At 45.9% G+C, this 15,590-nt stretch overlaps 1 protein-coding gene across 6 annotated transcripts in view; it reads right to left on the bottom strand.

Moving 5' to 3' along the window:
• The window catches only part of FLOT2 (flotillin 2), a 456,818-nt gene that overhangs the window by 46,339 nt on the left and 394,889 nt on the right, over nt 1-15,590 (bottom strand). For all 6 annotated transcript variants that reach the window (XM_085649154.1, XM_085649151.1, XM_085649148.1 and 3 more), the window contains 2 exons: nt 12,580-12,693; nt 11,891-12,010 (listed from right to left, as the gene is read on the bottom strand). In XM_085649154.1, the coding sequence (XP_085505280.1) occupies nt 11,891-12,010; nt 12,580-12,693 (234 nt within the window). The remainder of the gene's footprint in view (nt 1-11,890; nt 12,011-12,579; nt 12,694-15,590) is intronic.

Below are 15,590 nucleotides of genomic sequence, written 5' to 3' on the forward strand. Positions count from 1 at the left end.
CAAGCTCTTACTCAAGGCTTACAACCACTTTACCAGTAGGGGGTCTGCTAGAGTGACTCATGTAACTTCCCAAAGGTGAAGGGGATCTGGGAAAGGGTGGAGAGTTTTGGTCTACACCTTCTTCCCAATCATCATCAATTTGGGCTGGGGCATAATCCTCATCTTCAGGGTCTTCTTCTGAAGAATGGCCCTCCCTCTCTAGATTTTCATGGGAGCAGAGGACTATTTAAAGTTCCTCCTTTATAGCTGTAACTCTATAGCTACTGCCCCTTGCATTGCACAAAACACTCAGATCACTGATCTTCAGGGATTGGATGCCTGACCGGTCAAGATTCTTACCAGCCTCTATTGTGCCTAACTTTTCACTTGGTGGTTGGGACTTTTTAAAACTTTTAAATCTTTTCCTGACTTTCCTAAGCCTTTTTAATGTACTGCTGGAATGGGAGTCTACACAGAGTCCTAAAATTCCAATTGACAAATATTTAAAAAAAGTAGAAAAAAGTATTTGAGTCTAAAGTCAATAGTGGATTTCTCAAGCAAAATCACTTATGATTAAGTGATACTGCAAAACACAAATTCAGGATCCCAATGCTGTAACACCAATGTAGGAAGGTGGAGTATTATGTGGTGATGGTAGTCAGGCGTCACCATGCAGTACTCTCACAATACCCCAAAGATGGACCTTGGATTCACAATAATCAATACTTGGCTCAGTCCTGGTCGAGTGAAACAGAGCAGGTAGGCTTTACTAGAGGAACATGTGTTAAGCTTTTCAGAGTACCAACAAAGACAATAATTGACATGACTCAAAAGAAATCATACACCAACTTATCAAAATAAAGCAGATCTTTATATAAATTTAGATATCAAAATGAAGTAAATAAGATAAGCATAGCATAACCGAAGTGAAAGATTGTAGAATACAAATTAAAATCAGTGCTAAACAGTACTGCAAAACTTTATCATTGTGGTCAATAGTAAAAAGCACTAGTGACAATCGATCCCTTGCAGGTCATGTTTCTTGGAAGCCAAGAAGGTAAAAGGTGATGTGTGTCTCAGGACCAAGCCACTACAGTCAGTTCCATTTTATCTGGCTCCTCGAGCCTGGGTGCAGAGTTTGTACTGGCTGTCCCTGGTGCAGAACGGGAGCCACGGAAGAACTTATTTTGCCACTCAAACGGTGCTGCGGGGGAAAGATGCAAAAACACAACAATGGGGTGGTTGCTGTCGTCGGTTGATGGTCAGATGCAGTTCCCCCTGGGTGCAGCACCAAGCAAAGGGGTCGGTTGCTGGATTGGTGACCAACAAGCCCTGGCATATGCAAATAGAGCAGAAAGTAACTTCGACATCCTGTGGTACCGGGGAACACGGTAGCTGCCTGTAACTTTGTGGTAAGCCGGACTACAGTTCCCACAATGCACTTGACCATCTGGATATTGGCGATCCCTCTGAAGGCCCAAGGGCCAGCAATTGTTCGATTCCCGTGCGTTGTTTTACCTGCCGTCTGCACGTGACTAGTGTCACTAGTCCAGGGGAGTCTGAGGGTGCTTGAGGCTTCCACACCGGGTTTCTCTGTCAGGAGGAACCGAGAGATAGCTTAGGGCGAGTCTCGGTCAGGCAGTTCCAGGAGCGTTGTCACAGGTGCAGGTAATCCCTTATTTGCTTGTGCAAGTCTTGTTGTAGCAGACACGGGTCTCTTCTCCTGTCCCCTTTGATTTGGTGTCAGGGGTGTTCCTTAAATCCTAGATTTAGGGGAGTTAGGGATGTGGTAGCCAGTAGCTAATGGGCAGCTAGTCCCTACAGATAGTCCGCCCCTGAGGTGACCACATCTGGGGGTGTGGGTCAACTTTTCTCCCCCCTCGCTCTCTATTCTGCCATTCCTAACGATGGCAGAAATCATTTTTTAGTATAAAGGCCAGTCAGCTCACCCTGGACATGTGGCTAGACTTCTGGGGGTGTACACTTCCTTGACTAACTAATTTCCAGCCTGCATGGGTGCAAATGTGTCAGGGGCAAGGGAAGGACTGTTTCCTCCTCTAGGAGTCATCCCTGATGCATATCAGAGGTGGTGCACCCTTCGAAGCTCACCACCTTGATGTGCCATTTCACTAGCCTGATTGGGAGAAGGGAGGTGTAACCTTTCTGCCCAAGCAGTGGCTCCTGACTCCTAGTAGTGATCACACTGCCTGGCAGGAGGCCAGAATCCTGCCTCGGTGGCAGGAAGCATGTGCTTGCCAGCCAGAGCACACAGAAGCTGTGGCAACCAGGTGGGCAGCCTCTAAGGTAGCCTACTGGGTGCATGCCACATCACCCTCGACAAGAGATTTGTGTCAGGAGTGAGAAGTAACATTGTTTGATACCAAACATGACATATTTAGGCAGTTAACATAATGAAGCTGCCAACCTCCGAGTCTTCCTGTGTGCCGGCCCAAGATATCCATTTGAACCGTCTATCACTTATAGTATCCATTAATGGTAAAGGGCACTATGGGGTCCTATAAGCTTGCACTTACATGGCCACACCTTGTATATAATTAGGGCTCCCGGTTTTATGGTATTTATTTTTTTGGCATTTCCGTCTGTATTTATCCATATTTATTTTTTGGGCATTTTTTCTGTATTTATCCACATTTATTTTTGCCACAAGCAAAAGACGACGCTACAGCTAGTATTTTTCCACATTTATTTAAATTGACCATGCATACATGCGCTCAGTTGTTATTGGTCAACACTATACATTCATCTGAAAACTTTGCCATTTGCAGAACGTCCCAAATATGCTTCAAAGGGCTATCGCAAGCCATTTGTCTCAGAGCATTGCATTTTCTGTCATCTGCAGAGTGCCACATCCTCTCCCCCACTGAAAACCATACTGCCCCACTGAGAGAAACTCACACTGCCTTCAGCTGCAACCCAATTCAGCCCCGCTATAAACACCTGGAAGCAATTCATTTCAAATTATGCACTAGACTACAGTAATATGCTGCCTGAAAAAAAGTAACAACATACAGGAAAAAAGCAAACACTCATAGTGAATACAACTTAAAGCTTTTACACTCATTATTCAGAAATCAATGAGCGTTTTGGCTTGAAAATCTAACATGAAAAGAAAAGTAGCGCTTCACTGGCAAACTCTGTAAGGTGGTGCTAATGTGTGAGTGTAAATAAAACCAATTTGGCCACTTTGCGACTACTCTGTCTTGCTTTATTTATTGTTTGTATTTTAAAATCTTTTTTTCTCTTCTCCTGAGGCTGCATTTTGGAGTAGCAAAATGTCTGACAAAGACATTTGCTACAAAAGTGTTTCTTCTTTGTTTGGATCCATTTCACAGAGGAACAAATGACGGAAAGGAAATCAAAGAACAATCACGGTTTTCTACAAGTATTAATACTTTTACTCACACACTCACTGACAGCCCATGGCCTGTGGCAAGCTGCTGCCCTCCTCCTCCTCCCCAGTTATGCAACCTCCAATGGCACAGTAGGGACCGTTCCCTGCTTGTCTCTGGCACCAGTGACCTTTCCACCCTAACCTGTTGGGCTACTGCTACCTGCACAACAAATGCGCTCTTCAGATAAGAGAGGCAGTAAGTGTCCCCTCAGTGCCAGACAGTGTTTAATTCAATAGGCTTTGCCGCCTCACGGGGTGCTGGCATTCGATTCCTGCTTTTGCCGCCCCCAAAACTGCATACACCACTGACTCCAGCCCCCCACCCACTTCCCCGAGGGCACCTACTTTTGTTTTGAAATGGCTGCATATGCTGCAATTAGGCAGGTCTGGGGTCCGACCGTCAGCCTCTTGGCCACTCTGGGCGGCTTCTTTCTATTACTGAAGGGGTGAAAGAACAACAAAGCCTCATTAACAAGTAAATGGTCTTTCAAAGACCTGTGAAGTACTCGGGTGCGCTGCTGTGTATGCCATGGAAGCTGTCTCATTCCTGGCCGACACCGGACAGTTTTTTTTTACCAGCACCATCAGTATTTTGATGTCCTGCCCTGTACAGAAATATGTAAAATGACTAAAATCCAGTATTTTGATCCTTTATCTGTACACACTTCAGGAAATAGAAATTATTTTAAATGTGTTCTACAGCAGTGTTAATGGACCATGACTAATAATTAAAGTAAAAAAGCAGTCAAGTAAGTGTTACAAATGGATACATACGTTTTTATTTCGAGTCGCATTTAATATCGCGTACCGTCCTTCGCAGGCTCTTAAAACAATAAATGGCCGGAATGTTTCTCTTGGAAAGGTGGCAGCCCTAGGTGGAGTCCTACTTTGAGTGCAAAGCTAGGTCTCTCCCCTTCATTTTTGTGTTCTTTCTTCTGTGAGAATTTAAAACCAGCGCAATTTAAAAAAAAAAAAGCTGACGACAGTCTTCGTTTTCCCCTTTCAACTCTCGCGCTAGGTGTTAAGTGTTGGAGTGCGGGAAGGTGTTGCCAAGGATGTTGGTGGGGTTCACAGGAGGGAATAGGGGCGCTGCAGTTTTGGGAGGAGGAAGTTCATGCGAAGTACGGGGGTGTTATCCTGTCCTTCCATTGTAGGTGTCTGGGTGCCCCTCCCTTTTCTCACAATTCACCGGTGCTCCGGAGAAGGCGAGTGAACTACGAAGAGGGTCATTGTAAGAAGTGTGGAAGGATGGGGGGGGGGGGGGCTGGTCTTTGGACGAAGGCATTCCATGCTCGCTCCATAATGGACCACTCACTGACCCCCGGCAGGACAAGCTCTGACCCAGTATCGGGCCGGAATACACAGCTCTGCTGGGGCATCTCAGTCCTCACGCTGATACATCACCCCCGTACCGTTCCAGTGCTTAGAAAGCGTTTGATGTTACTGTAGGCAGGTCTGCTGGAGCGCGGCCAAATGTACTAGTATTTTCCCGTTTTTATATATAAATACAGATAAAGGAAAACTTGTTTTCCGTCTGTATTTATATGTAAAAATCAGTTTAAACGGAAAACCGGGAGCCCTATATATAATGCACACTGCCTCGTGGGCTTTAGGAGGCCTTCCTTTAGGGTGACTGCCACATATTAAAAATACTGCATTGACTTTGCCACAAATGGCGAGTGTAAAGTTGAACAGTCTGCACGGCTCCTGCAGTCTGCTATGGCAGGCCTGCTGTCACTAGTTTATTTGGGTCACTTAGGGTGGCACAAACAGTGCTGCAAGCCCTGGGGACCCCTTTACCACCCATGCCCTGGGTACCACTGGTACCATATACTAGGGACCTAAAAGGGGGGGGGGGGGGCTTTTTTTGTTTAACTGAAGCTGCCATGGATGTGCAGTCGTAAGGAGTCACTCTTGGTATTGCTGCCTTCGCCATCTAGTGTCTCAGATGGGAAACATCAAGATTCAGGGGGAAGAATCGCTCAGCGAATTTGTAATAAAAGTAGCAGTTCGACCCAGTGGCTTCTAGAATTCCTTCCATGGCTTTTGGGATTCCAGTAGGGGTACAGCACTAAAAATGCTCTCTCATAGGTAGAGAGGTGCAGACTGGCAGTCATTCATGAAGCAGTTTGTTTTGACCGGGCTAGCTAGCAGCAGCTCTCCTGTCTTGGCACAAGCAACACTCATAGGTGGGCAACAGATCTTAATGGTTGGTTCATTGAGCTATCCATCCTGCACTTGAGGATCAGTTCTAGTCAGTCCTCTGAAAATCAGCCAGTTTACATTCTCTCAATTCACAGGAACTGCAAGATTCTTCCTCAGTCCTACAGCCTGTCCCTGATTTGTAAGTAGGATAGCAGCGTGGTACCCTTCCCAGAGTGTAATCCTTACCCTGAGCAGATGCACTTCACTTCTAGGAAGTTAAAGGCAAAATTATATGCTGGTTACAGTTTATATTTTACATTTATGGCACTTAGTGTTAAGCCAACTAGCAATTCAGGCGCTGGCAACAAATTAGAGAGTTCAACAAATCTACAAGAAACCCAATAATCATCTTTTGTTTTGTTTGCAGTTTTATATTGCACAGACTCGACCCTAATGTATTGGAGCGCATTACATAGCACTAGTTACATTACACGTCAGATTTATTATTATTATTTTGTAAGCACGGGGGAATTAAGTGATTTGCCCAGATTCACAGGATGCTGGACCGAAGCCGAGACTTGAACCTGGGTCCCCAGTCCCAAAGTCAGCAGCCCTGGCTGTAACACCAAACAGAGTGAAAAAAGTCAACAAAGCCACTACTGAAGGGTGGCATAATAGGGGGTGTGCTCACCCCAAGGAAGGGACCCATTGGTCCCTACCTTTACCTACCTGAAACGCCCCTGAATATTGTATTTAGGGGCCACCCTGAACCTTGCCTACTCAGACAAGAAGATACAAGAAGAAGGAGGACTGAAGAGCGGTGCTGAAAGAAGAAAAAGAGTACACTAACTGACTTGGCTCCAGCCCTACCAGCCCGTCCAGACCTCGATCTGCTCCAGCGAGATCACTGTGCTGCAGCAAGCAGCCCCCCCAGAACCCGGAGGACCTGCCCTGCCTTCCCCAAGCAGACTTTGTCTCCCAGGAGCACCAGATTTGCTCACCAACAGACTCTGGCTCCGTCCAAATTTGCGAGTCTGCACCACTCTGCATCCGATGCCCACGACCTGAGTTAGAGTGGCCCAACACCACAAGTAGGTCCCCCCAGCGATCCTGACCTTGGATCTAGTGATCCCTGACCTGCCTCAAATCTCCTGACGACGCTTGCAGTCCCTTTCTGGAGGATCCCCAGACCACGACCAGAGCCGGTAAGAAGAATCCAACGCCAAAAGACACCCCCTGCAACCGACGTCCAATGGGTGTGGGTGGCCCAACCGACAGTTTACTGGCATCCCAACATACATTTCCAACCGGTGGTCGCCTCCAGAAGATCTTCGTGCCGGAGCCTGCAGTGTTTGTTCAAACCAAAGAATTCCCACTGAAAACAACAGGGCACCAGATGGCAAAACAGCACCCTGCATGTGGCCGCCCTAGTGCCGCTGTGGGTGCACCTTGGGTACCGACTTAAACCCCCCTTTGCCCTGAGCTTAAGTCCAGGAGCTTTCCTCCACAAAGCAGTGGCTTGCCCGTGAGCAGCCACAAACCGGAGGCCCCCTATCACCCATTAGATAACATTGGGCCTCTGCACCCTGCCGCCCTAGTGCCGCTAAGGGTGCTTTGAGAATGCATCCTTGACCCTGGGGGAACCCTTGCTCTAACCCCAGAAACTCACCCCTCAGGACCGGTTACTTACCTGCAAAACGATAACCCAATTTTCCTCCATAGGATTGCATGGACTGTTTTCCTCTGTGGAGGGTGTTTTGTATGGGAACCTAAGAAACGGTTTGTTGAGAAAAACTGTTTTACTTACCTTTTATCAAAGGAAATGTCCCAGTGAGATATCTAGGCATATCACACGGAGTAAGAAAAGTAATCCAATAAGTAATCATACCGTACCTGCAAAGTAACTGGAAAGTAACCAACCGTTTCTAAATAATTGACCTATCTATATACAAAATAAGTACATACAACTGTATTGCTTTTGCAAATTATTATCTCACTTTCCTGCACCAGGCCTGGCTTGGTTCTAGAAATAAAATATAATTAAATAATATTTTTATACAAACATTTGAGCTTTGAGCCTGTGACATAATTTCTTGCCTAAGTTTGTACAATAAATGCTTAACCCTACCCTCTGATAACGCCTTACTGCTCGCCCACATTACCACAAATAGAGAGTAAGGCATTATCTACTTTAACCTCTGCCTCCCTATGGGGATCCACTGGACTCTGTGCACACTATACCTTACTTTGGTATAGTAATTACAGAGCCAGATTCCTACATCGAGTTCAAGCAGTTTGCACTGCTCCTGCTGTCTACAATGGCAGGCCTGTTGTCAGTAGTTTACTTTGGTCACTCAGGGAGCACAAGCAGTGCTTTAGGCCCTGGTGAACCCTTCAACACCTGTGCCCTGGGTACCACTGGTACCATATATCAGGGACTTATAAGGAGGTTAAAGTCCTTGCCAACTGGAGGTACCAATTCACACATCTGTTTTAGGGAGAGAACAGCAGGCTCCACTTCACTTTCAAAGTTATAACTATCAGCATTGGCGCAAAATGTGAGGTGGGGGGTGAACATACAAAAAGGGCACTTTTCCACAATGAGACCATGCTGTCCTTCTGATTTATACATAGATTACCGGTCCAATTTCAGAGTTTGAAATGGCCCTTTCGTTTCCTGTGTTTGGTCCAGGAAATGATTTGTCAGCTTTGTCCAGGCGTACAGATTGGGGAAATAGGATTTAAAATGGTGTCAAAGGTGGTGAGTGATTATTCAATAATGGTTGCACATTTGTCCAGTTTGTGATCTAATATTGTTTTGGCGAACAGAAATTGCTTTGGATTTAAGTGAGATTTGACTTCTTCAATTGGGTCACATGCTGACATAGTGCATTTCGTATGTCTGGACTATGGCTTAAAAGCTCCAGAGGTCTCGGGTTTAGGCAAGAGTTTACTGTTCGAGTACTGAGGTCTTGTAGGCTTCATGAATTTCTCATTGCTAGATCCTGAGTTACTAGATGAAAGAATACTCGAAACAATTGTATTTTGTAGTGATGTGTTTGTTAAATGGATGACATATTGCTGCTTGCTTTTAAATCTGGGTAACATTTCCAGCATTTACATCCTCCAACATGTCCTTGTTTGGATACAAGTAAAGAGGGGATGGAGTTGCTGCTTAGGTTTGGTGGCTCCTTCATGAATTCCTTTATGGTCCCTTTGTAGGATGCCTAATTTTTCAGCTTTCTGAGATTTTAACTTCTTGTTGTAATAAGGAACAAATCCTTCTAGATCCTTCATTTCAGTCTTGTTCCCTGGATAGTTTGAATCTGCCAGATAAAAGAATATGTTCAATGTAGAACTGCTCTCTTGAAATTGAGAAAAGTCTAATGCTATAAGGCCTTACTGTGTTATGGTATGGCGGCTCCAACTGAGTCCACAATTACTAGTGATGGCTCGGCTGGAGATGATGAACATAATGCAATTTTCCACAGTTGTGCCCTCCAGAATGTGTTAAGCTTTCAAGGGAGATTGATGTGAGGAGGTTGAAGAACTGTAATTCATCACAGCATGTACTAATATAGATGGAAGGGATCTAATCTCTTCTAGGATATATTCCATCCTCAATAGGGCAAAGTTGTGTTTTAGAATGTTGTTGATCAACTGAGCTGAGGCAAATGGAAAGATATCTTGTTGGGATTATATGCATGATTTCCATATGTTTTCCATATTTTTCAATACTTCAAATTGCTTACTTGCTTTTCCATTTGAATAGAAACTGAAGACATCGTGGATTGTGCTTACGGCCAGTGAAACTGGGTAGGTCAGTTGAGAATCATCCACATCCTGCCTCAAGGTAGAACTGTGACCAGGCTGATCTATTCTAGCCTTACCAGTGATTTCTGGAGTCATTGCAGATGAGTGGCAGGGCTCCTTCTCAGTTACCATCTTTGGCAAGAATTTCAAAGATTCTGAGTATCTCATCCGCGAGCGAATATTTGGCCTCCAAGAACAACAAAGATATAACATATAGTATTGCTCCCTAGTTCAGAGTGAATTGCAGCCCAAATTTCAAGTTTCTATGAGATGTTTCCATGTGACTAGTGATATATCTGAGTCACTATAACTAGGGATTGGGCTAAACATCATATTTGATTATTGTGCTGGTGTGGTAGCTGAAGTGCAAAAAAAAACCATGACTGCGTTTGATAGGTAAAAAAAGCATATTGTTTTGTCAGCAGTTTTGCTCCTGTTTGGGACCAGGTTAAAAAAATTTTGCGAAGAAAAAAACCGACTCAAAACATTAGCCCAGTACTGTTCCAGTGGGCGAGTGCTTCTAGCCTTGACGAAAGCTAGTGGTTGGGTATAGCACTGGCAGTCGTTGGTCCCCTTAACGATGATTACTAAGTGACTTCCAGCAATTGAAAAGAAATTCAGTTTGAAAGTTTGCTAAGAATAGGGTCGCCCTCGGTGTATGTTTTCTTCCGATACAATTGAGATATCTTCGATAATGTGAGGTAAATCATACTGAATTAGGTTACATTTCAGGCAGATTAACATATTTATGAACTGGTAAAGGCTTAATGTGAGGTGTGTGTATTTTCTCTCATGTTTTCTTTGCCTATTGGTCTAGTTTGCAGGATTCAATGAGCACCTGTAGGTCCTGATGGGCGTTGTAGACTATGGGATGAAGAGCAGGTGACCAATGTGGAATTGTCTAAGGATTGGCACCATGATTCGAAGGAAGCACAAAGAAGGCTATGAAGCCAAACCCTCCCAGGGCTCCATCAGCGGTTGCTATTGACCCCAAAAATGACTGGCTGCCACAGCAGAGATGAACAGAGAGCCATCAGCTGCAATTGTCTGAAAAACACACTGGGCCCAGACAGACCTCAACCACTTTCTGTAACCCACACCCTGCTACAGGTATGCTGACTGCCTCCTGCCACTCACATAAACTAGTAGCTCAGAGGTTCAGAGGCAGAACTGTGAGTGAGAAATACCATAAACATTCAAGAGCAGCAACAAGCAAATGCTGGGGTAGGCCAGACATGCGCAAGCAAGAACCAAGCACAAGCCTATTTCCCACTCCTGAGATCTTCCAGTAGCTTAATCTGATCGCAGTGTTCAGCAGTACCAACAAAATGTAAAAAGTGTGGGAACCAATTATACGAGACTACAAGGTAGATGGCAGGACTCCTGTTCCAAAAATGAAGAATGTTTCCTTCCCAAGAGTATACATTATATTGGAGCTTGTCAGCAACTCTGGTCATCACTTTTGTAAAGGAAGTGAAGCCATTTAGTACAGGGATAATGCAAGGAACTATTCAAGGAGATAAAAGTGCATGTGCACTGTGGCACTTCTGAGGAAGGGAATCCCTAAGAGGCCTGTGAGGGATTATGACCATCCAGGAGTCGGACTTCTAGGGGAGGGATCTTCACCCAGGAGAATGAGCTTCTAAAACAAAGTCTGGGCTAAGATGGAATTTCTCTAGAGTGGTGTTCAGCATCAGTTACAAGAGGTCTGTAAGTTAGTTCATGCCCAAGAGCAGAACTAGTGCAGAGAAACCCCATATTTAGGTTTTGGAAGACCGTGTGATTAACCCGAGCATTTGCAGCCTTTCTGTCTTATTTGGGGGTACTCAACATGGAGTGTGCTCTCTTCGATGAAGCATATGATGATGTATGCCTTGCCACTGAAATCCTCAACAGGAAGTGATTCCTCAATAAAAGTCTACAGCAAGCTTCTTGAAGACAAGCGTTGGCCGTCACATCAGTGCCGGTAGACGGTGGGATTCATGTCAAAATCAAGGGTGTCAAATAGAAAGCCCACAGTAGATGTGTGATATCTCTTCCCCTTATGGTGGGTTCAGATGCCTTGAAACAGGATTGAGAAAGAGACCTGGCATTTTCAAAAAGATCTTCAAAGCTTGCACCATGCTATATTTTCCCTCTACGGCCGTATATTTTTATTACATTGAAAACTCCACTATGATGCCCGACAGACAAACCATACAAAGTGAATAGGTGTGTTTAAGCTGTAGGGAAGGGATTTGATGATGATCTATTTTAAGACGGACTGGAAACACATGAATGTCTGTTCAAGTGGATCAAAAAGGAAAGTTATTGTTAGAGCAGGCCATAACTGCTGTGTGTTGTAACTATTTTGTGACTGTGCGTTATGACTGGTGTGCATGTTATTTATGAGTGCACTAGTACATTATTGAAAGTGCTTTCTAAATTCTATAGCAACAAAATGTCTTGCTTAATTGAACACGTGCAACCAAAACATCCAAGCTACATCTGCCAAGCGTTTATAAGCGGTCGTCTGACACTCAGTAAAACCTGGGCAATTACCTTTGTGTTCACTTCCTGGCTGAAAGCTGCTTTCTGAAGTTCAAAGGCTCTCTTGGAATCAGCCATTTTAGTGTCAGCGAGGTATTTCACATCCAGCATTTCCCTCTTACACTCTGCCTCCTGGAAAGATAAAATCAGGGTGAGACGGAGTACAAATCACGTCCCATAAAACTAATGCACACAGTACAAACCTTCCATTGTAGACATGCATAAAGAACAACTTGGGCGGGAAGAGGGGTAGGGGTGGGTTACTTTTCAGGGCAGATCATAAAACAAAATGGAAGGCGTTACCAAGGGAACCCTAATCAAATTGGGGAATTTGCCAAGTGGCTTGTAAAGAAAAACAGGAAGAAATAAGTAAAACTGTCTGTTAAAAACATAAGGCATTTAGTGTTCTCTAGATTCAGATTACCTCATTGCTATCAGCTTGCATTAAACCACAGCAGTAAAACCTTCTTCTCACTTGTCATGACATACTATTTAAGAAACCATACAATTATTAAAAATAAAAAAGATGCAAACTTAATTTAGCATTTACTAATATTAGAGTACTTTAATTTCTTTTGACACTAGAAAGACACCAGGGCATCAAAAGTAGGCAACCATAGTTAGCAATCCAAAATTAGTATGACAGCTGAAAGTAACATTTACACTATGGAGTATTTGATCGGCTGGTGGGTAGACCTTACCCGGATGCCGGCATCTCTCTCTGCTTCAGCCACTCCGATGTCTGCATCTCTTTGCACAACAGCTGTCTGGGTTTTTCCCAAAGAACTCAAATACTCCACTTTATCATAAACATCCTGAAACAAAAATGGAGTTGTTTAAATCACTGAGGATCGACTCTGCTCCCACCATATTACACAAAATAGACTGAGACACTGAATACGATAATCTAAACAAGGATTTTTCAGCATGCACTTGGTGAATCACTCATAGCGACCAATATGAAATGCTAAGAGTTTGCTTTGGAGAACTTTGTTTTACTTAATTAATGTTATTTCATAAAACTAACAATTGCTTTCTAGCCAGCCCCTATCTGTTAATTTCTGTCCAAGAAGGTTGCAAGAACTTGACTTCACACCCGTGGATTTGCAACTCTTCTAGAGGCTGTTAACATGGTCATATCCTCTCTCTTACTACTTCAATAATGCGACGGTAGGCAATACTAAAGAGAATAGAAATATATCGCTCATTTCCTGCATTGCTTCTTTGTAAAGAGCAGCCATTAACTCACAAGTTGTGAATAGTGTCGATTTCCCCATAGCTTTTGTAAAATAGTTCTTGTGAAATCTTTAACTTCAGATCGAAATACAAGTGCTATTTAGAAGTAATTACCACCAAAAAGCGAATGAGGAACACACCCTGACGAACCCAAAATTCCTGAGGGTGTGTTGCTCGTTGTCTTCATTTGAAATAGTATGCCTTTTTCCAATCTCTTAATGTTAGTATCATGCTTTCCCCAGTCCCTGATCTTTAGGTCTATGTTCCCGTTGTACGCCGAAGGTGGAACGCTCCTCTGGATGTAGTCTTTCAAGTCATCAAACCTTAATCTTTTGTCAGTAAAATCCTTCCTGTGTCCATTTCAGCTCAAATCTTATGCCATGCTAAGTCTGTTAGATACCCCAACCCCAGCAAAAACTGGTGCATTTGTGTGCCTGTGGAAGTACTTTGGGCCCAAAGCAAAGGCTGCACCGGTCTATGGCATGGACTGCCTCACTGAATGCTTTCGCTGAAAGACCAACTGTTGCTTAATGGTGTGCCAAAGCATTTACAGGTGGGAAGGGGGAGGCAGGATGGGCATCTTGGTGCCGTGTTATCCCCCAAAGTCATTTAAAAAACATATGCCACTCACCAGTCAGTGAAAGAAGATGAGAACCGGATTTGTGCCAGTATTAAGAGGAATGTGTGCCACTATTAAGAAGCATTGTGGGACTTGGACAACCAACATGTAAGACACAGCCTAAAGCGGCTCCGACCACCCACGCCGACAATCTGTCTAAATCGGCAAATATCCTCTCCCCAGCAGTGTGCTCCCACTGCGCTACCCTCTGGAGTGTAGCTGTGCCCATGATTAGGGCGAGACAACGGACTCAACGGCAGCCATAGCAGGTGAAGGGAGAGCGCAGCCCAGTCCGGCGCCGGAGGAAGTTACCCCTGCCGTGGACGCCTGGCTCGGTCCGAGAAGCACCGCGAGCCCCTCCGCAGGTCCTCCAATTGAGGTGAGGTGAGCGATGCGCGCTGCCAAGGTCTGTGCCGGGGCTGGGTCGCGGGCTGCTGAGTCCTACGAATCCTGCCGGAGCCACTGGGTGCTTGGTGCAGCTCTCCCAGAGAGAGACCAGGGGCATAGGGTGTGCCTGGGGCTGCCCTGGGTTTGATCGCAGCAGATCTAGCCGTTGGGGGCCGTGGCTGAGTTTGGGCCGGGCCGCAGGACATGCCCCAGGGGGCCCGGTTGATTTTTTGAGTGCAGATTGGGCAGTGGCGTTGCTCACACCTTGGCGACTCGCCTGTTTGAATTGTGCAGCCGGCGAGGCCCTGGGGCCTGCCAGGATATGTGGTAACATTCATACGGAGGTACATGAGAAGAAGGCAAAGTTTACGACGTGATGTAGAAGCCATTGTGTGGGGCCCAGTGACCGCAGCACCATCGCCTGATGGAGCGACGTGGGTTGCCAGAGGCTGGTGGCAGAGGACTGGATAAAGATCACATTGGGGTGGCTGGGCTGTAGAGATTTCCCCTTGGGGAGTCTTGGTCAGGGGCGACACTGAAGACAGCTGGTTGAGGCAAATTGCATTGCTTGCGCATACTTGGAGTAGCCTCGTCCTGACCACGCTGCTGTATACAGAGAGGGGAGTGGACTCTAGGCTAACGAGATTGGAACTGCTCAAGACAGCCTGCAGGCTGGTGGTCCGGCGAGTCCAATCCCGTAAGGGGGTCTACTTGGCTGGCCACCTCGGGTCGCGGAAGTGGCCAGGCTAGGCTCTGTGTGGCTTGTGGCCAGAGGGGGCCGGATTGTGTGAGGTCCGGCCTGCAGTGCCATAACGGGGTGCGCTCGGTAGGAGGGTGACCGGCAGTGACGCCGTTCATAAGGCCCTCGCCTCCCGAGGAGGGAGGCTCTATGTGTAGCCCCCCGTTCCCTCCCATTCCTTTCAACATGGCCACGGATAAACTCTACTCTAGACCAGATCACTACAGCCCCGGGCGGTGCGAGTTGAGCAGACGCTGAAAACACAGTCCCCGACAATGCAGCTCTAATGGCAGAGATCACCCAGGCCCGTGAGGTCCTTGACCCAAAGATTGGCACGGTGGGGTCAGAGGTCTCATTTCTACATCAGGACCTCCGCAAGAATGTGGATCACTTCACGGATGTGGAGACTCGCGTCTCGACAGTGGAAGACTCGGTGGTACCTCTACAAAAGAAGGTAAACAAGCTCACCGTCGTTGCGCAGTAATTGGCGCCCCATGTCGAAGATTCCGAAGGCCACTCTCGACGCAATAATTAGTGCTTCATCGGCTTCCCAGAGGGGTGCGAAGGCTCCTCCATGGACCTATTCCTCATGCAATGGCTAAGGTCCCTCCTGCCAGAGGACTCCCGTTCCTCCTGCTTCGTAGTTGAGAGAAGCTCATCAGGCATTGAGCAAGAAGCCCCCTTCCCCCCACATCCGCTGGAGGAACGCCTGCGGCTGGTGATTGCCGGGC

The sequence above is a fragment of the Triturus cristatus genome, chromosome 3_2 (assembly GCF_964204655.1).
Source record: "Triturus cristatus chromosome 3_2, aTriCri1.1, whole genome shotgun sequence".
NCBI classification, from domain to species: Eukaryota; Metazoa; Chordata; class Amphibia; order Caudata; family Salamandridae; genus Triturus; species Triturus cristatus.